General features: G+C 44.5%; 1 protein-coding gene across 20 annotated transcripts in view; it reads right to left on the bottom strand.

Annotated features, from left to right (window-relative positions):
- Window positions 1–21,357, bottom strand: part of ERC2 (ELKS/RAB6-interacting/CAST family member 2) — a 993,908-nt gene that overhangs the window by 589,132 nt on the left and 383,419 nt on the right. For all 20 annotated transcript variants that reach the window (XR_012485046.1, XM_074284429.1, XM_074284434.1 and 17 more), the window contains one exon: window positions 318–455. Coding sequence is in view for 19 of the 20 variants with exons in the window: in XM_074284429.1 (XP_074140530.1) it covers window positions 318–455 (138 nt within the window). In the remaining variant the exon portion in view is untranslated. The remainder of the gene's footprint in view (window positions 1–317; window positions 456–21,357) is intronic.

The following is a 21,357-nucleotide window of genomic DNA, read 5'->3' as shown; positions in this document are numbered from 1 at the left end:
GCTTTTTCTTTGGATCGGTCCCATTGGGCCTGGCTGGCATTCCCCCTAGCAATGCGTCTGTCTGTCTTGCCTCTCCCCCAGCATGTCAGCCTCTTGGGGGCCGAGGTGGGGGGGTATGCATTTCTGTAGCAAGCCAAGTGCCCCGCGCCCACGGCCGCCCCCACCCGAGGAGAATGGAGGCCCTTGGAGGACAGACATTATTTTGTTTTGTTTTTGCCTAAGTTAACGAGTGAAATGGGAGCCGGTAATCCCACCAGTGAACAGTCCCAGAAATGATTCTCCCAGCCCCGGAAAGTGAAGGGCCAGAGGAAAGTCACCTTTTCTGACAAAGCCTCCTCCAAGGTGGCGAGGGCCGTGTCCGTGTTACTCGAGTCCGTCTGCAGAGACTTCACGCGGTCCTTCAGGTTGCTCAGCTGTTTGTCCTTATCTCTGACTTGTTCTTGCAAGTTTTCGATCTAAAAAGAGACAGAAAGCAGAGGAATGAATCCACTTGAGGACACAGTGCTGGCCTCTTGCTTTGGGATGGTCTCCTAACAAAACCAGCCATTAAAACCTGAGAGGGAAAGGGACTGAGCTTGGGATTTCTGGAACCCCCAGACAGACCGGCCCAAAAGGACCATGAAGGCCGTCCGGCCAGCACCGAGAAGGAAAGTCACCGGTCCCAGCTGACGAGGGGTAATTGCCGGAGCTGGGACTGAAGCCCAGGTTTTCTGACTCTGATTCAAGCACTCTTTAAAATGATAATAAATCATATAAAAAACATTTGGGGGTGAGGAGAAAGGAGGGAATCCAGCCCTGTCATTTCATCAGTGGCAATAGTTACAGGAAATACCATGTTCCAACTCAAACTAGAAACGTCTTCCAATGAAGAGGTGCCTCCAGACAATTCTTGAAGGCATCCAGTCTTTGGGAAGCTAATTCCCTTAACTCTGAGCTTGTTCCTCAAGGGGCTCAGCCTTAATTAGTGTCTCAGTGAGCCCATTCCCAACTCACCAGGCCCGGAAGAGTTTCCATCCATCTGTCCACCCAGGTACCTTGCCATCTTCCTACTGCCCAACCCTGACCTCTTCATCTCTTGTTTGGAAACAACCCAATATTCCCAATGTTCCTGGAAAGTTCAATTTTGGATTATCCCAGCAAGGCTGGGACCCCCTTCCCTGGTCATCACTGCTGGAGATGCTGAAGAAGAAGATCTCTTCCCACCCTCGTGTATACCGTTAACCCCAAGAGGGCGGCTGCTTTCCCCAGCACTTAGTGCAAGGCTTGACACGCCGTGAACAATGAACCATTTTTCAGTCAGTCACAAACTCATGGATATAAACATGCCATTAATACAAATGCAGTAATCGGAGCCTTGAGTGATTGAAGTAAGTCCCCAAAGTTACACCATGGCCACATGGCGGCGAGTTTCCCAGCCTCCATCACAACATGATGAAGAAATCTCACACTAACAACATAACGCTGCCTTAGCATCTATCCTAATCATGCTCTAGACCCTGTTTACAATAAAACTTTTGGTCCATAAAGGGGACTCAGTCTCTCTCCCTGGAGTCCCACCCCCCATCCCAATCCATCCAGGGACTTTGGGAGGCTTGTCTTTTTTTTTTTTGTTTTGGGTTTTTTTTTTTTTTGTTTGTTTTTGTTTTTGGTTTTTTTTTTTTTTTTTTTTTTCTGAGGCTGGGGTTAAGTGACTTGCCCAGGATCACACAGCTAGGAATGTTAAGTGTCTGAGACAGATTTGAACTCAGGTCTTCCTGAAATCAAGGCTGGTGCTCTATCCACTGCACCACCTAGCTGCCCCAGCTTGTCTAGTTTTTTAATGAATTTTTAAATGAATTAAATTGCTGATCACTTCCCACACACTAGAATGCAATCTCCTTATTTCTTGTGCTAGTTTCATAGCTTTTTCCAAAATTTCTGGAAATTAAAAAGAAAAAACCAGCTAACATCTTCCCAATTATACCATTTTCAATATTTGAATTTTGTTCACTTTCCACATTCCCTTCCCGAAATGATTCCAATTCCATTCATCTTCCTTCTCTCACAAGTCTCATTTTCCTAAAGCCAACACTAGTAGAAAGTTTTTTCCCCCAAGTAAATGGGATTCTAGGCATTCTCCCAATAATGCTGGCCAAAATCTCATAAGAATGGCCAAATCACCAAGCTGCAAGAGATCTCAGCGGTCGATACTTGGAAGGGACCTCACGGGCCGTTACCTGAAAAATAATCCCATCTCCAAGAGACCCAACAAGTGGTCATCTGGCCTTTGCTTGGAGACCTCCAAGGAGATGGAATCCACTGCGTCTCGAGACAGCCCATTAAAGGCACGGCAGCCTCTGACACAAATGCTAAATGGGTCAGGTAGATGGCCTTCCAGTCTGACTCAGTACGCATTAATGCAATAGGAAATTGTTTGGGCTGCAATTATTTTAAGGAAACTACAGGCAAAGTTGCCTAGGTTATCACCAGTAGACTGCTAATGGGACAAACCTGAGATATAAATCAAATTTAACAAGTACTAAACACTACACTTGGCAAACAAACCCTATCCTGGCATCTAACCAGCCACTTTTCTCCATTATCTCCAGCTTGAAATAAGCAGGAGGAATTGCAAATGATAAGTTTTACACATTAGTAGCAGCAGGGGTCCTCTCCTGGGCATAGACTTGCAGCCTCACATGTTTTTATTCTCCCTCTCTTTCCAATCATGCACTTCTTATCTAAGGATTGAAAAAAAAAAAAAAAACCACTAGACAAACAAGTTACTTCTATTAAGAGTTTTAAAATGTCTAGGGGGAAAAGGCAGTTTAGCTTTAAGATAAGTTCATTCAAAATATTTTATTGTTCATTGAGCTTTCCCTATAATCATTGCAAAAAGTTTTTTCCCCCAATATATGTCTAACCAAAAGACACAGTTCCAAACATCTACGATTTCCACTCTGACACAGAATCTAGAATCTCAACATTCCCGGCACTACACTAAGCACTGGGTATACAAAAAGAGGCAAAAAAACAGTCCCTGGACTCAAGGGAGCTTATAGTCTAATGGGAGAGACAAAATGCAAACAAAAATATACAAAGCAAACTACATATAGGATAAATAAGAAATAATCAACAGAGAGAAGGCACTAGAACTAAGATGAGTCAAAATGTTCTCTAAATTTTGTTATCTACTCTTCTTCCTTTCTAAGGTGGATTTATGTAATGTCCGGGCTAGCTTTCAGGAGATCCTTCAGATGGGTCTTAGTCTCAGCAGGATAAACATCAGGAGAATGGACAAGAATAGAGTCTAGATTCTTTATTCTGGCCCACTCTTGATCTTAGTGTGGGAGGCAGGAGAGCCATCAGGAGGATGGTCAAAGATGTCTATCTTCCAGTCTTTCCCAGCCCTTATATGCCTAATTGTAATTACATCACTAAAAGACACTGATTATGTGTGAACTAGAAAATCATTACATCACTATATTATATGTGAATTAGAGAACCATTATCTTATCAATACCACTGAGTTAACACCTTGTTTCAAGTAGACTTCTCCAGAGTTCAGGCTCCCTACAGATTAAAATCCTTCACAGCTCTAGCTCTGCTCTGATCTCCAGAGGATTCCAGAGAACGGGCATGTGTTGGGCTAGCTACGATGGTGGGAACTGAGCACATCGCCTCCAAAGAGCCAAAATCAAACCAAGTGTAGTGTTTAGTACTTGTTAAATTTGATTTATATCTCAGGTTTGTCCCATTAGCAGTCTACTGGTGATAACCTAGGCAACTTTGCCTGTAGTTTCCTTAAAATAATTGCAGCCCAAACAATTTCCTATTGCATCTCCAGATGAGAGCAGGGAGGTGGAAGCAATGAATGTCATTTCCCTAGGTTTCCTTTAAGCAGAATTATCAGGCCTTTATCTGCATCTAGCCACAATCTACTCATTCTTTTACTTTTCCCCATATTCATCTCTTTTTCTTAAATACAAATACAGAGACATGCATACATAGAAATGAAGACATATTTTATAGCAACCAAACTATCAAAGTGTTATTTTCTAGAGCTAGGGGAAAAAAATTCATCTGGAAGAACAAAAGGTTCAAAATATCAAGGGAATCAATAAAAAAATATGAAAAAAGGCAGCCCAGATTCCAAACTATATTACAAAGCAATAATCATGAAAAACAATCTGGTACTGGCTAAGAAAAAAGTGGTAGATCAGTGGAATAGATAGCGTACACGATACACAGAAATAAATGTCCATAATAATGTAGCATTTGATAGATCACAAGATCCAAGCTTTGGAGGTAAGAACTCATCATTTGACAAAAGTCACTGGAAAAACTGGAAAGTATTTTGGCAGAAACTAGGTATAGATCAACACCTCGCAATATGTACGAGAATATGTAAGAGAAGATCAAAAGGAATAAACTGATTTAGACACAAAGGGTGCTATCATAAGGAAATTAGGGGAACATGTGAAATCTGCCTGTCGTTATGACCAAACAAAAGATAAAAAGGAAGTAAAATGAATAATTGTATTACAATTAAAAATAATTGTATTACATGAAATTAAAAAATTAAAAAATTAAAAAAGTTTTGCCCAAGCAAAACTAACGTAACCAAAATTAGAAGAAAAACAGGAAAGTGGGGAAAATTTCACAGCAAGTTTCTCTATAAAGGCTTTATTTCTCAAATATATAAGGAATTGAATCAAATTTATTTTTAAAAAATGAAAACCATTTCTTGACTGATAAGCGGTCAAAGAATAGAAACAGTTTTCAGAAGAAGAAATCAAAGATAGCAATAGTCACATGAAGAAAAAAGCTCTGTCTCTACTGATTTGAGAAATGCAAATTAAAACAACTCTGAGATACCACTCCATATCTATCAGATTGGCTAACATGATAGAAAAGAAAAATAATAAAGGCTGGAGAGCACGTGGGAAAATAGGGACACTAACGCACTGTTGGTAGAGTTGTGAATTGAGTCAACCCTTCTGGAGAACAATTTGGAACTAACCCAAAAAGCTGCATGCATGTGTGTGTGTGTGTGTGTGTGTGCATGCACACACACACACACACACACACACACACACACACACATATATACACATATATATAAAATTGTGTCTATTTGTATAAGACTTAAATGAATGGATGAAGAGTGAAGGGACCAGAACCACTATACACAGTAATTCATAATAGTATAAGGATGGTCAACGGTGAAAGACTTAGCTACCCTGATCAAGAAACGATCCAAGACAATTCCAAAGGATCTGCAATGAAAAAACGATGCAGAAATCATACAACTAGCAAGGGAATATTAATTAACAATTCATTTCTTCAAGTGCCTTGATAAATAGTAATAGGGAAAGTTTTAGAACCCAGCCCAAATGTCTGACACTGTCTCTGGTGTACAGAGTCTATAAGGAGCTCTTGTTGGAGGCAAGCTAGACTGGGAACATAAGCACTGAATGCCGTTATCTTGCTTATCGCTTTGTGTTTGATCTGTGGTACCCGTACGAGGAGTCCCGTGGTTTGCTGCTAGCTAGAAGAGGGAGGTTCATGAATGTCCTGTGTGACGGGCACCAAAGCCGCCCTCCATGTGAGACCGATGACAAGACCAGTTGTATCTCATTATTCTCTAAACAAAATGACCACCCACTACATCATTGTGTATGAGGGAAGCCTGAGTGTTAACTAGATAAAGAGCTACTGTGGGCTTGAGCCAACTATTCAATGTTTTGTTTTTTATTTCCCATCACCAGCACCTGCTAAAGTGTCTAGCACATTAACAGACCCCTAATACTTGTTGACTGCATGCTATATTCCCCCATACCTGACATTTAGTAGGTACTTCATAAATGCTTTTGTATTAATTGATTGGGAAAGAATCAACTCACAATCAACAGTACAAATGGGAACCACTGAGGACAGTTTCTTGCATCCTCATACCCGCCTAAGCTGAAGAAGAGATGTAGCAAATTCCAGAGTTTCATTACAGGGCTAAAGAGAGAAAAAGAAAGGGGGGAACCTTTGGACTTAAGAGAATGAGTCAGGGACCCCATGAGCCGTTGTTCATTGGGTGGGACTAGGTCTGCCCCCCCCCTCTCTCTCTCTCTCTCTCTCTCTTTCTCTGTCTCTCTCTGTGTCTCTCTTTTTCCTACCTTTCTAAGATGGATTTCAATCCTTCACTGCTCTAGATCTGCTGTGATCTCCAGAGGATTCCACAGAATGGCCATGTGCTGGCTAGCCCTGGTGGTGGGGAACTGAGCAGATCTCCCCCAAAGAACACAGTCAAAATCAGCATCAGTGTTTTAGGGAAACCAGCTTGTGGAGGGACAAAATGACAAGGGCCTGTTTTAATGTCCCAGTGGCACAAAATGCCAATGGAAGGCCCTGAGAATATTGGGATAAGGACACGACTCTCTCAAAGAGCGCACAGAAGGTTGTAGTTTTCAGGTACAAGCAGGCTCTTGAGCCCAACTGGGCACAGGGGAGTTTTCAATGAGAAGAAAACAGATTGGAGGCTAGCTGTCTGGGGGTTGACTGTTTACAAAAGCCAGAGTTTTCTTTTTTCCTGCCCCTCAGGGAATTGTTTTTATTGGCACAAAAATCCCTTTATACATGAAGTCTGTCCTGTTTGACAAATCAGCTTGCCAATCTGTGACAACCCTTGTTATTTTGATAAGCCATTTCAAAATGTTTAAAAGTTTTTCTGTCATTGGCCATCAAGAAAAACCCTAGATTTGTTATTTCCTCCAATCATGTTCTTATTAGCTTTGGGACTCCCGTTACTGCTTTCTTTTAGTATTTTGAGACTTAAAGAATGAGAGATGTGGATGATACCTGGTAATCGTGCTTTTGCATCTTAATTTCATTAGAGGATTCCATTACATTAATGGACCCTACTTCACTTAACTGTTCTCTGTCATTAGACATTTAGGCCGTTTCCAGGCGATGTCTCCCCCTACCCCCCAATCACAAGTAATGCCGCTATAGCTGACTTTGAAACGATAATTCTTTTATTTTTCCACCCAGAGAATTACATCGAAGGCCCAAGATCCGTTTTCTTTGGTAACTTTCTCAGTGCATCATCCAATTGCTTTCCAGGATTCCATCACATTGGAATTCCACCGGCAACAGAGGATATTTCTCCACAACTACCCACAGTGAGTTTCATTTGATTATTTTTTTTGTCAGTTTGATGAGTGTAAAGAGACACTACAGAGCTAAGTGAGTATGACTTCTTTCAAGTTACCGTTTGCCTTTAGAGTTTCTTTATTCATAAGTTTGTCTTTCTCCTTTTTAAAAAATCCATTTATACAGTACGGCGGCGGTTCTCAAAATGTGGTTCATGGCATCTGGGGGTTCCTGAGATCCCTTCTGGGAAACAGTGAAGTCAAAACTATTTTCACAATGATGTTAAATATTATTTGTCCATTAAAATAGATCTCCCTTTTCTAATTGCATAATTAGACCAGCTTTTCTTCATATATTTCAACCAAAACAATATATCACAACAGATAATGCAGAAGCAAAAAGGGTGGAAATGGGATTAAAGAATGGAAAAGAAGTTAAGGCAGGAAGCAACGATATTTAATGCCATATAAGGTCCTGAGAGAATGAGTCAAGTTGGACTCAGAGTAGGAGTTGCCTTTCTCTCAGGGAAGGCCTCGTGCCAAATGGCAGACGCCAAATGTTTACATCATAAAGTGGTCAAAGTGCCAGGAGTCCCTGGAAGAGGAAGGAGTGAGAAGGAGCAGGAGATGACATAAAGAATCTTCAGTCCCAGATCCCTGGGTCTGCCTGAGCTAGCAATGGGGTGGCAGTCAGCTTCAGGTTGGAACGGATGGTCACCAACATCCTCGAGTGCCATGTCATCCATGAGGGGCCATTTGCTGTGAGACAGAAGGTGCCCCAGTTGTTGCCTTACCAGGTGGGCCCTGACCTATTCTAAGGGGAAATCACTCTAGAAACTTTGAGAAGGTTTCAACTGCCTGGGAAAAGAAACTAGAGGCTTCTCCACTCAGCTGGAAGGGAGGGCAGGTGACTCTACCTGGGTCCAGACACAAGAATAGCCTCCTGCAAAGCTCAGAAACTTTCCTGAGATACAATCAGTTTGTAGGAGCGTGGTCCAAGTGCTCTGGGAGCATCCCAATTTGGACTCCCATCATCGATGATGAGGATGTTGATGATGATGATGATGATGATGATGATGATGATGATGATGATAACATGTTCATCTTTACTGGTTCTGGGGAGAGCTTGGGCTAACACACCCTAACTGTCTAGAAGGATTGGCCAATGAGAAGGTGAGTGTCTTGAAACTCAGCAGCCGGATGCACATCTGATGCTTCCAACTGAAGCCATCCGCTTCTCCCTCCCCAGTCACTGCAGAGACACAATGTCTACGGGACAAGGGAGAAGTTCTCAATACAAGAACAGAATTCAGAATATGCACAAAGAACAAAGGATACAGGGGCAGCTGGGTAGTGCAGTGGATAGAGTGCCAGCCCTGAAGTTCAAATCTGGCCTCAGACATTTGATACTTCCTGGCTGTGTGACCTTGGGCATGTCACTTAATCCTATTTGCCTTAGCAAAATAAATAAATGAAAAAGAACAAAGGACACATTGTGTTGTATCAGAATGTTAAAGAGGAACACAAATTTTAGGGGAGAATTGTCAAAAGACATACTTTCTAAAGTTGGATGTCAGAAAGCAAGAGAACAAGAGGAAAAGGTCTTTATAAAGCTCTTTCTTAGCCCCAGCCTTCTCTACCATATATATATATATATATATATATATATATATATATATATATATATATATATATACACACATATAGATAGATAGATAGATAGATATAGAAATAGATATAGATATAGATATAGATATAGATATAGATATAGATATAGAGATAGAGATAGACATAGACATAGAGATAGAGATAGAGATAGAGATAGAGATAGATATGGATATCATACGATATATAATATTATATTAATTATTGTTATGTAAATATTACATTCATTAATTAGTGATATTATAATATAAGCACACATATGTGTACATGTTGTTTCAACCATTCGAACGTACATTCCTTAAAGGAAGAACGGCCGTTTCATCTTTGTCATGGCATCCCTGGCCCTCAGAGTAGTGTCAGAAATGTGCTAAGTGCTTAATAAATGCTTCTTGTCTGATTGACCATTTTTTCTTATTCCATTCAATCCATAATTCTGAACTGTTGAGAGCTATTTAGAACTCCGGCTGCCAAAATATTATTCCTCCCTTCCCATATTATCTTCAGATCTGAAGATATTTGAATGCTATTCATGTCATCCCCCAAGCCAACTGGTAAAAAATCTCAAGAAGTGAAGGACCGAGGGGACGAATCCCCAGGGACAGTTTACTCCATATTTGTCACACACACATTCATGACTAGTCTTTAGATTCATCACTCAGCGGCTACAGCCAAACGGACGATCTAGCTCCCATCCCTATTTGTCCATTCAGATGGAACGAGCCGTGTTATCCAATGAGTTCCTGAAATACATTGAAACTCTGTATATTCCTCCAAACTAACAAGCAAGAAAGGGAACTCAGACGAGTCTGGGCTGATGAATCTCTGATGGAGTCAGCTAATTTCAGGGCGTCGCTGTTTTGCTCTGAAAACGCTCACAAATCTTTCCTTTGATCCTGTGCTTTAGAACTTCTCCAGAAATAATCATCAAACTCGCTGGTCCATGGTTAGTTGATCCTTCCTCTTCCCACTTGAGAAAATTGCCTTGTCCAGCTCCAACTCAAAGATCCTTCAGTCACCCAAAGTAGTTCAGCAAACCCCTTTGCTGGTTCTCGATTTGAATTCATTGAAGGAAACCCTGCCAATCATTTTATTCTATCCCACTTCAAAGATTATTCCTCCTGGAAAAGCAAATTTAAAAAGGGAGACTCAAGTATCTTTGTTCTTTTAACTTTGGTCCATTATCATAGAGTAGGAACGCCCTCTACCTCTTCTTAGGTATCTTCTTAACTCCAGTTTGTTACAAAAACAAACTTGCCGCAATCCTCAGCATCCTTCATCTTCCTCCACTCTTTCCCGGCATTTGCAATCCTGACACTCTCCTTATGGGACCATCCTCCTCTTCAATATTCATTCTCACTCCCTGATGCATCTCTTTTAAGCCTCAATTAATTGATCCTTTCCCTGGGCAGCAACATCTGTCACTTTGGGAAGCTTCCCATTTTCTTCCTTACCAAAATTGTTTGCATGTATATCTTCAGGATTTTAAGCCTGACAGCTTTAAACCCCTATAGGAGCATCTTATACGGTTGGATCCCTTCTGCAAAGCCCTTAATCCATTTGCATCATTTGCTTAGACCGGTACAATCTAAGCCTGGCTTTGCTCTCCCAATCCAACCCTCCACTCCATCGACTCTGCCTTCCTTCTCACGAGCACTGGCTAGATCACCGACTTAGACCCCAAGGTTTCTGTCCATCCTACTGCGGCAATCAGGTGCCGTTTCCTCATCTTGGGGGGTCCAGAATGGTCCTCCCCATTATCACGTCATCCATCTGTTTAATCGGGGTTTAAATGATTAAATCACGTCATTGATTTCTCCGCTGCTGTGCAAAGGAGCAGAAAAGAAACTGAAAAGGAGGAGAGGGGAAAAGGGAAAGAGAGGGAGAACAGAAGAAGAGAGAGACTCCAGCAGATGTCTGTAACCCTGAAATCTTCCATCAGTAAAAACAGGCCTCCGGCCTAACCGCCTACCACTGTAATAATATACTTCCAGAACACCTCATATCATTCTTCCTCGTGCCCAGGTGGTCTATGGTATTCTCCCACAATAGGATAGCTTCTGTTTCTCCCTCTGTCGGTCCTCAATCAAATGTTTCCCGTCTTGTTTCCCCCCATAGTTTCCTGGATTTTCTCCCACCCATTTATCTTCTCATCCATCCTTCTCCACTTGTCCCCTTTTATCTTCTCATATCCTTTTAAATAAGGAACCTTCTTCTCCTGGTGCCATATTCCAGACACAAGTCCCAGCCTCCCAAGCCTCAGTGATACCTCTGGGGGCAAAGCACCAGCAGAAGTTGTAAGGAGGGCAGAAAACATGATTAGAACGGCAGCCGGCGATAGGGCCTCCTCCTCCCCTGCCGCACTGGAGATCTCCAGGCAGAGGGGACGCCGGTCGGCGGCCCTGGCGAGGAGAGCCTTGTTGGACTCAATGACCTATGATGTTCCTTCTGGCTCCAAGTTCTCCTGATTCTCTGAAATTCCCCTCCCTGAGTGAGACTCTCACATTCACCAGCTTGTTTTCCATACTTGGAGCATCTGTGTAAACCCCAGAGGCCACGGGTTTTATCGCTGGCTCCCGTCCTAGATATTGTCTCCCATGAATTACTACCCTTCTCTCCTCCTCTTCTCCCTCCAATGATGCAGCCGCTGCTCTGTGATCTCTGGCTTGGCAGATCTATGGGGGTCACTTTCTGCCTCTCTCTCCTCCCCCCCTTTCCAGCCTAAGGCCCCCGTGGTCCAGACTCACAAGCATTCTGGAAAATGCTTTTTTTTTTTTTTTTTTTTTTTTTTTACACTGGCCCTTGCTAGACACACCACATCTTGGGCCAAATGCACATCATTTCTACATTTTAAGCCACAGGCCAGAAACCCAAATCCTGTTCTCAGACACTATCTTATTAGCCAGCTGCTCACATCCCAAATCAGTCTTCTCTTTTAATTCCCCTACCTTCAATCAGCACTAATAATAATAAATAGCTAGTATTTATGTAGCTCTTTTAAGTTTGCAATGGGCTTTTCAAATATTATCTCATTTGATCCTAACAACAAATTAACAATATTATTATCTCTATTTTACAGCTAAAGAAACTGAGGCAAACAGCCAGGAAGTACCTTCCGAGGGTTTGAAGTCAAGTATTTCCAACTCCAAGTCCATTATTCTATGTCCTTCATTTTTCAAATATTATCTCATTTGATCCTGACAACAAACTAACAATAGGGACTATTGTTATCTCTATTTTACAGATAAAGAAACTGAGGCAAACAGCCAGGAAGTACCTTCCGAGGGTTTGAAGAAACGGATTTCTAAGTCCAAGTCCATCATTCTATGTCCTTCATTACAGAGGACCATCTCTCTCCCTGGTGCCCAGGCTTTCTGGAGGGTTTTGGTGGGGGGACGTGGGGGAGATTCCCGATCTTACCCCACTTCCTAAGGTTTCATAATCCTTCTCAGTGCTTCTTATGTGAGTTCCTTGTGGCTGTATTATTTGTCTATATGTGAATCACCGACAGAAAGGCGCCACGCTGACCCAATCTCAGGGGCATCTCAGTCAAATAAGACTCAGAAACGCCGCTCCTCTCTTGGGAAGGGTGGATTAAAATGTAGCTACCTTGGGACCCCTAAGCACAGAGTCATCCAGCACTGCTCATGTCTTCTTCCTTTGATCAATCCTGAATGACCGCTCGTCTTATGGCCTTTGGGCTCATCCGCTCAACCCCTGGGTGACAAGAAGCTGTTTCCTCCAGGTAGTCCAGCTCCCCTCTCCCAACAGGAAGGGCCTGGGATCTAAAAGCTCAGGGTTTTTCAGGCTTTCCTTCTAGGGGCAAACTTTTCCTCTTTTCCACCACCTCCTGATGGAAAGTTCTCCACCTCTCCTCATGTTCTGCCCTCCCTGCTTCCCTCTTGAAGGGTATCTTCTATTCCCTCAAAGACCTTCCATCGTCCCTGAAAACCTATAGAGTAAAAAAAAATATATTTACTCCTTTACTTTCTCTGCTAAGGAAAAAAAGCATTTTGTATCTTGTAGGGGGAAGCCATCTTATATCTTGTGGGGGGAAGCCATCTTGTATCTTGTGGGGGGAAAGCCATCTTGTATCTTGTGGGGGGAAGCCATCTTGTATCTTGTGGAGGGGAAGCCATCTTGTATCTTGTGGAGGGAAAGCCATCTTGTATCTTGTGGGGGGAAGCCATCTTGTATCTTGTGGGGGGAAGGCCATCTTGTATCTTGTGAGGGGAAGGCCATCTTGTATCTTGTGGGGGGAAAGCCATCTTGTATCTTGTGGGGGGAAGCCATCTTGTATCTTGTGGGGGGAAGCCATCTTGTATCTTGTGGAGGGGAAGCCATCTTGTATCTTGTGGAGGGAAAGCCATCTTGTATCTTGTGGGGGGAAGGCCATCTTGTATCTTGTGAGGGGAAGGTCATCTTGTATCTTGTGGGGGAAAAGCCATCTTGTATCTTGTGGGGGGAAAGCCATCTTGTATCTTGTAGGGGAAAAGCCATCTTGTATCTTGTGGGGGGAAGCCATCTTGTATCTTGTGGGGGGAAAGTCATCTTGTATCTTGTAGGGGAAAAGCCATCTTGTATCTTGTGGGGGGAAGGCCATCTTGTATCTTGTGGGGGGAAAGCCATCTTGTATCTTGTAGGGGAAAAGCCATCTTGTATCTTGTGGGGGGAAGGCCATCTTGTATCTTGTGGGGGAAGGCCATCTTGTATCTTGTGGGGGAAAAGCCATCTTGTATCTTGTGGGGGGAAAAGCCATCTTGTATCTTGTGGGGGGAGAGACCATCTTGTATCTTGTAGGGGAAAAGCCATCTTGTATCTTGTGGGGGGAAAGCCATCTTGTATCTTGTGGGGGGAAGCCATCTTGTATCTTGTGGGGGGAAGCCATCTTGTATCTTGTGGGGGGAAGCCATCTTATATCTTGTTGTCTTGTTGGGGGAATGCCATCTTGTATCTTGTGGGGGGAGAGACCATCTTGTATCTTAGGCACCTGGAATTGAACTATTCCTCACTATTGGAAGAAACACAAACCTTGCATTTTCTCTCTCTGTCTCTCTCTCTGTGTCTCTCTCTGTGTCTTTCTCTGTCTCTGTCTCTCTGTCTCTCTCTCTCTCTCTTTCTCTCTCTCTCTCTCTCTTTCTGTCTTTCTCTGTTTCTCTCTCTCTGTTTCTCTCTCTCTCTGTTTCTCTCTCTCTCTCTCTCTCTCTGTCTCTCTGTCTCTCTCTGTCTCTGTCTCTGTCTCTGTCTCTGTCTCTCTCTCTTTCTCTCTCTCTCTCTCTCTCTCTCTCTCTCTCTCTCTCTCTCTCTCTCTCTCTCTCTCTCTCTCTCTCCTTGGCCACCATACTTCCTTGTATTGATTATAGTTATAGCTAAACTTTGAGGCAGGATGTCAGTTTGAGGACCCACTCACTGTACTGAGCATCCATCACTGGGATGTAGTCCCCAGTGAGATTTACATTATTCAGTACTTTCTAGTCTGGGATCTGCAAATTGGAGAGGTTGGCTTTTTTCCCCTATATTTTGACAACAATTTCAAAACAATCGGTTTCCTTCACCATCGCCTGTATTTTGTACTTTTACAGGACATTTTGAGGACAGGCCCCTGGTCTTCCCCTGGCTGCCAAAGGACTCCATGACATGAGAAATGTCAAAAGCCCCTGACCCAGGAGAAGCTTCCCTCCTGACATAATTCACTTAAGTGCTTCTTCTAAGCAGAAATCTCCTGATTTAAGGAGCCCCACCTGTCTTATTTCCACTCGCCGTTAAGGATGTCCCCCTTCCTCTCTGGCCATTTGGCTCTTTCCAGGAGAGCATGGCTCCTGACAGTCCGCAGAGATGCAAGGGGAGGCAGAGCCAGCTTCCAAGAGGCCTGCAGGTGAGCCTGCAGCCCTTCTTACCCCGGGGAGGGAGGGCTGCGGCCGCTGCTGCTGCCGCCGCTGGAGCTTTTTTTTGTCATTGCTTTGGTTTGTTTTGCCGTCCATGGCAAGAGTGCCCCAGAAGCAGGCCCTCTGAGCTGTAGCGGCCCTCAGAGGCGGGAGAAAGCCCATCCAGCAGAAGCAGAGATCCTCTGGGTCTCCCCTGCAGGAACAAGCACAGAGCCCGGTTCAAAGCAGATGCTCAATAAACATTTGTGATTGATGGCTTCTCTCCCCCTCTCTGTGTACCTCGGCCTGTTTTTGTCTTTATCGCTTCTGACCCGACACCACATCTGGGTTCTCCATCTTGCCTCCCTCCCCGCCCCCCAGCACCACTGTCCCTTCCATTCCCGGGATTCCCCTTTCCCCTCACTGGAGCACATCTGTCTCTTGTAGAATGCGTCAGTTTGGGGCATATCAGTCTCCTCCATTATTCACATCTGTCTTCTGTTTCTCTTCCTCCCCCGCTCCCCCTCCATCCCGGCTGCTCCACATGCCCCCGTCTTTTTGGTTCCTAGACATCTTTCCCCTGCGAGCATCTGCCTCCCATTCTAGGGATCCCTCTCTCCAGCCGGGGTCGGCGGGACAGAGAAGGTAACAGGAGCCGAGCTCCTAATGGGGACCCAGGGCACAAGGCTGTCTGGCCCAGCACCTGGCACCGAGGGGGCACAAGAAATGTGGGCTCAGTGACTCACCCAGTCACACACACACACACACACACACACACACACACACACACACACACACACAATTATTTCCTATTCTGTACGACTTTCCTGACACCATTTGGGTTTTCTGAACCAAGCTCCTGGAGGAGGTCACAATTTCCTTGTCCAGTTCATTTCACAGATAAGAAAACTGAGATGCGCAGGATTAAGGGACTGGTCCAAAGCCACTCAGCTAGTGAATGTCTGAAGCTGATCCTGACCTTGTGTGAAAAGAGAGCGGGATGGAAATGATTCTTGGCGAGCTCCATCATCGTCATCATCATCATCACTGCGACACATGTGACCAGGCAAGTGCATAATTGACGGCTGCCTCACAATTTACAATCTACATGCTATTGAACGGATATGGAGGAGGAGAGGAGAAGAGACCTAAGAGCCGGGTCTGAGGGACAGGTGAGGAAGTCACCGCATCTTTGGCTTGAGCAAAGCTTCCCAGTCAAATGGGAATGGGCGGCCACGTCCAAGCCCCGACGGCCATCCCTCTCCCTCAGTCAAAGGCCAGTGGACAGGCAGAGTCCGTCCCGCCTGGGGGCGCTGAGACCACCCCGCCTGCCTCCCTCCTCAGAAACCCACTTCCAGGCAGCAGCTGGGAGCCCAGAGGCCCACCTGCTTTCTGTGGGGTAAAGTACCTGGGAGCGCTGACCCAGAGTCAGGAGACCCCGAGGAGGCCGGTGAACGCTTCTCAGCTCGCGAGGAATGAACATCTTTACTGATTTATACACTCAATAGTAATAAAGCTGATCGCCTTGCCACGGCAAGCCCATCCCTGCTGTGCCTGCCGCTACCGGAGTTGGCCCGGAGTTGCTTTCGGTGAATTTATGGAGCATACCCCTCCACCCAAGGCTTTTCTTCAATTACTTGGAGGCCGCCTGCTCAGCAATCTCTTGGAGGCGCCCCAACTCCCTTCTCCCCATTAAACTGGAGCTCCCACAGGGCTGGAAGGTCCACCGCCTTTTTTGTATCCTAGAACACATTAGGTGCCTAATTAATGCTGGTTGGCCGATTATTTCCTTTTAATCTCCTCGTGCTACACTTAAACATGGCTCCATTGGGATTTTCCGAAGCTTCCCGGGGCCCACCCAATGGCCTCTTTGTAATCCCTTGACTTACACAAACCATTAATTGCTAAGAGTCTGTGGGGAAATAAGATCATCAGCCACAGAGTATCCCTGGCCCCTCTTCACTTCCACAGTCTCAGCATTGTCCATAAAATCTACTCGAGAGGGCTGAGGATTTTAGTTCTTGATCTTTTTCAAAAGGAAAAGAGGAGAGGAGCTGGACAAAGTGGAGAGACAGGCTCTATTGGACTCAGAAAGAGCTGAATGCGAGTCCAGATTCGGCCACAGACTCTGGGAAAGTCACCCAGGGGCTCAGCGCCTCAGGGACTCAGAACTGCTTTCATGTCATCTCCCCCTTCATAAAAGCCATTTACCTTTCCTCCTATCCTCAGCTCTGAGGACAGTGTCTGGCATATAGTAAGTGTTTAATAAACACACATTAGTTAAGCACCTACTATATGCCAGACATTGTAAAGAATGCATTTATGTTTCTTTTTTTCTGTCAGTGTTAAGACCCAATTTAATTAGTTGTTATCACAAAGAGCTCTATTTTGTCATTATTAATTTATTAATTAAAAGGTAAATTTCCGGAATTATTTGGATATAATTCTGAAGAGACCCAGATGAGACTTTCCCACAGAGATAACGGCAGCCTTCTTCTCCACAGACGCTTCTCAGAATCCCTCTCTCCCTGCGCCTTAGGGAGACCTCATCCCCCGGCCCGCTGCCTACCCACACTCATGAGCACCTTCTCATGAAGCACAATGTCTCTGCCTCTCCATGGTCCAGTCCCACTCCAAGGGGGATTTTCTTGGTTTTTATCTGAGAGTCACAGAACATAAACTCTTTAAAGATAAGGGCGGGTGACTTTTTGTTGCTATTATTTTTATTCCTATTATTCTTGGCTCCAACACAATAATATGCATCTAACAATTATTTATTAATAATGACAAGAAAAACTAGCATTTATATTGGACTTTAAAGTTCACAAAGTGCTTGTAGAGGGTATCTTGTTGTATATGTGATGGTTGTATGTTGTGTTTTAAATATATATAATGTATGTATATAGTAATGAGATGTTATTATCATTATCTCCATTTAACCAAAAAGTAAACGGAGACTTTGGGGACTAAATGACTTTCCCAGAATTGCTGTAACTGTCCGAGACTGGATTTGAACTCAGATCTTGCTCACCTCAGCTCCAACACTCCACCCTCTGCCTCACCCAAGCTGCTGTCTTTGCTTTGATTGGCGCCGCCTCCCAATGACTCTCTCTGAAGACCCCTCAGCCCTCGGAGAAGTCAACCCTTTTAAGAGATGGCAAAGGTCACACATGGTCTCTCAGAAACCATTAAGCCAAGTAGTTTTATCTAGAGGAAAGAAAGCCTCAGCAGGAACGGGATTCTCGTTTTTAAAATCAGAATACAAATCTTTATTATTATTTAAATAACTAAAAATGTATTATTTATATAAATTATTATTGTTGTTTAAAACGATAATGAGATCTAAACCATTCTTTGTCTCAATCCATTTTTTAAAAAAGGATATAATCACGGCCACAATTTAACTCCACATTCACTTAAAGCATAAGAATCACAATTGACTGAAGAAGGGAAGGAGAAAATGGGCTTTTTTGTTCAGACAGGGGAATATGGGTGGGGAACCCTGGTTTTGTGCATATGTCTGACATTGTGTGTGTGTGACATATAGGTGTACATCTATCTATCTATATATGTGTCTATCTATCTATATATATATATATATATCGATATATATATACATATATATTATATATAGATATATAGATATGTATGTATGTATGTATATAGATATCTACATGAGACAGGCAGAACCACTTTTTCTCTCTCTTTAAAAAAAAGTGTTCTTTGAGACGGCCCCAGGCAGGGGAAGGCTAATACTTGAAAAGGAATATAGGACAAAAAGACAAAATAACAATAAAAAAATGAAGCTCCAGGTCCCCGTGTTCCCGCAGAAGAGCTCCTGGAAGCCATGGAGACCTTGGCCCCCTCCAAGCCACGGACCCCCACTGCCCCTTTCAGCAGTTACTGACATTGGGACGGACCAGCATTATCTCGGGCCTCCCTTTTCACGGACGAGAGATGCTCCCTGCAGGGATGCGGGGAGAACTCCCTGGTGGAGCCCCGAGCTGAGGCTGGGCAGCCGGGTGAGCTAGGCCCAGCTGGAGCCCACCAGCCAGGCCTGAGCCGGCCCTTCGGCCCAGGACTTTCTAAAGCATTCCTGGCTTGGGGTTTCTCCCTACCCCAGCCCGCCACCCTGTGGACCGTCCGGACTAGTGCACCTTCCCAAGGCCCACCCGACAGTGGGGCTGCCCAGATTCCATGTCTACTATTCCATCCCATGCTCTCTCGTTACACCCCCCCCCCCCCGCCTGACCGGGCCACACGAGAACGCCCCCCATACAAGGGAGCCAGTTTCCTCCATTCGCCCCTGCTCTAAATTCCAGAGTGGCAACTCGATTTCCTTTGTCTTTCAGCTAATTGTATAATGGGATCCAAGCCTTAACCAGGAAAATATGTTCCCAAAGACCAGGGCATTTCATGTCAGTTTTCCCTCCCACGAAAAGGGAATGAATTGGGGGCAAATTCAAAACATCCCCGAAAGAACAACTGTAGCCAAGCAGATCGATGGCCCCCAACGGGGAAGAGAGGGAGGAAGCGGGGGCCACATCCAAGGTCACCTGGGCAGAAGCTCCGGCCAAGGGGACAGCGGCTGGCCACCCCCCAGTCCTTCCATGAGCTCCCCCAGCCTCCAAGGGGGCCAGAAGTCTGGGAAGATTAAAATCTCTCTCAAGTATCACATGGACGTTTGGCTGCTTGCCTCCAAGGGTGAGAAATATGGTCTCTCAGAAATGGTGGTTTTCCTTATAAAAATCATGAAACCGATTGAAAAAAAGGTAAACGAATGAAATAATGATCCGGGATTTCAGACACCCAAGCCGACTAAATTATCATCCAGAAACAGAAAGGGGTCTCGGTGCTGGTCATTTATCAAAGTGATGCTTCTAGGCACTGGGAAGGCTGACACCCTGATTCATTCTCCTGCGTGGGGGGTCTTTCGTTTAGCAAAAATGGTCCTTGGCTCTGGGCCCAGCAGAAGATAGACCCTGGGTGGGGAAAAAGGTCTGTGTGTATGAGAGGAACAGGGGAAGAGACAGAGTGCGAGCGTCCGAGTCGGGAAGGCTGAGGTCCCACGCTGTCTCTGGGGCCCGGACAAGTAACTTCCTATCTCGAGGACAGAGGCAGACCACCGAGCTCTGGCCAGTGGAGCACTGACCTAACAACACATCCGCCCCATAAACCAGCTATAATCGCTAGCCAGTCACCCAGCATTTACTAGGCGCCTGCTGTGTGCCAGGGGATTCTGGGGATACAAAGAAAGACAATGGAAATCAATTTGAATTTTAACAAATACAATGATTAGAGAGAGATTCTATTTACGGCACGTTTTAAGGTTTGTAGAGTACTTTTGTGTACGTCATAAGGCCTTTAGAACAGCTTTTAAAAGTAGAAATTACTTTACAGATGGGGAAGCTAAGGTTCATGCATGTGCAGTGAATGGACCAAGGTCACGCAGCTCCTTGTCAGAGGCCGCGCTTGAGCTCTTCCATGACCTGGCTCGGCATCTGTTCAAATGCATCATGGCTGCAGGGGGGAGCTGCTGGAGCCCAGTCCTAGCACTGATTTTATTTGGATTCTGATGAAAATCCAAGGGATTTAATTATTGTTTCTCCTGAATATATCTGTCCTCACCTCCCTCCTACATGGACAAGCCATTAAAACTCAGGGTTTCCTTTAAATGGACATTTAGCCTGCAAGATCTGATGCACTTCTGGTCCAAAGTCCGCTGTTCTATAATCTCTATATTAGCAATTAAGTTGATACACTCTCGGAAAGTAAAACAAGCATTTCTTTTCATCGAATTACGCAGCCTTGCAGATCAAAAGGGAGACAGGACCACGGAAGCTGTCCGGGACAAACCCCTCGTTTTATAGGTGAGGAAATTGAGGTTCAGCAAGGTCACATGGTGTGGCCTGCGTCCTTAACTAATGTCAGCAGGAATTGAACCTGGGCCTCCAATCCTTCACGTCCAGGACTACTCACTGTGCCACCCGCGTGCCTTTAGATTTATTTTAGCCATTGAAACAAGGACAGAGCAATCACACACACACACACACACACACACACACACACACACGAGAGTGGGAGAAAAACATAAAGACAGAGAAACAGAGACAGAGGAGAGAGACACCGAGACAGAAAGATACAGACAGACAGAGAGGAGAGAGTCAGAGAGACATAGAGAAGAGAGAGAGAGGAGAGAGACAGAGTCAAAGAGACAGAGAAGAGACAGACAGAGACAAAAGGAGAGAGACAGAGAGTCAGAGAGAAGAGAGAGACAGAGATACAAAGACAGAGAGACAGAGACAGAGAGACAGAAAGACAGAGACAGACAGAGTCAGAGAGACAGAGACAGACAGAGACAAAAGGAGAGAGACAGAGAGTCAGAGAGAAGAGAGAAACAGAGATACAAAGACAGAGAGAGACAGAGACAGAAAGACAGATACAGAGACAGACAGTGAAGGAAAGAAGTTGTTTTTAGGGACAAAAATCTTTCCTCATGTTTAGAGGACGTCCATCGGGTCACTATCCTCGCACTGAGCTCTGGATGGTCTCTGAAGGACTTGAACAAATCCTTGCCAAGAGCCCTCTGAGAATTCTGGAGAAAGCCCAGCTCTCCAATGAAAATGGTTCTCATTCTCTATGGGAAAGCCCCAGGTTCTGTACCCTCAGGAATCTACAAGAAAATCACACCTCAGGAAGCCAATTTA

The sequence above is a fragment of the Sminthopsis crassicaudata genome, chromosome 1, assembly GCF_048593235.1.
Source record: "Sminthopsis crassicaudata isolate SCR6 chromosome 1, ASM4859323v1, whole genome shotgun sequence".
Taxonomy (NCBI): Eukaryota; Metazoa; Chordata; class Mammalia; order Dasyuromorphia; family Dasyuridae; genus Sminthopsis; species Sminthopsis crassicaudata.
The sequence above is the reverse complement of the archived record's forward strand: the minus strand, read 5'-3'. Positions and strand labels throughout refer to the sequence as shown.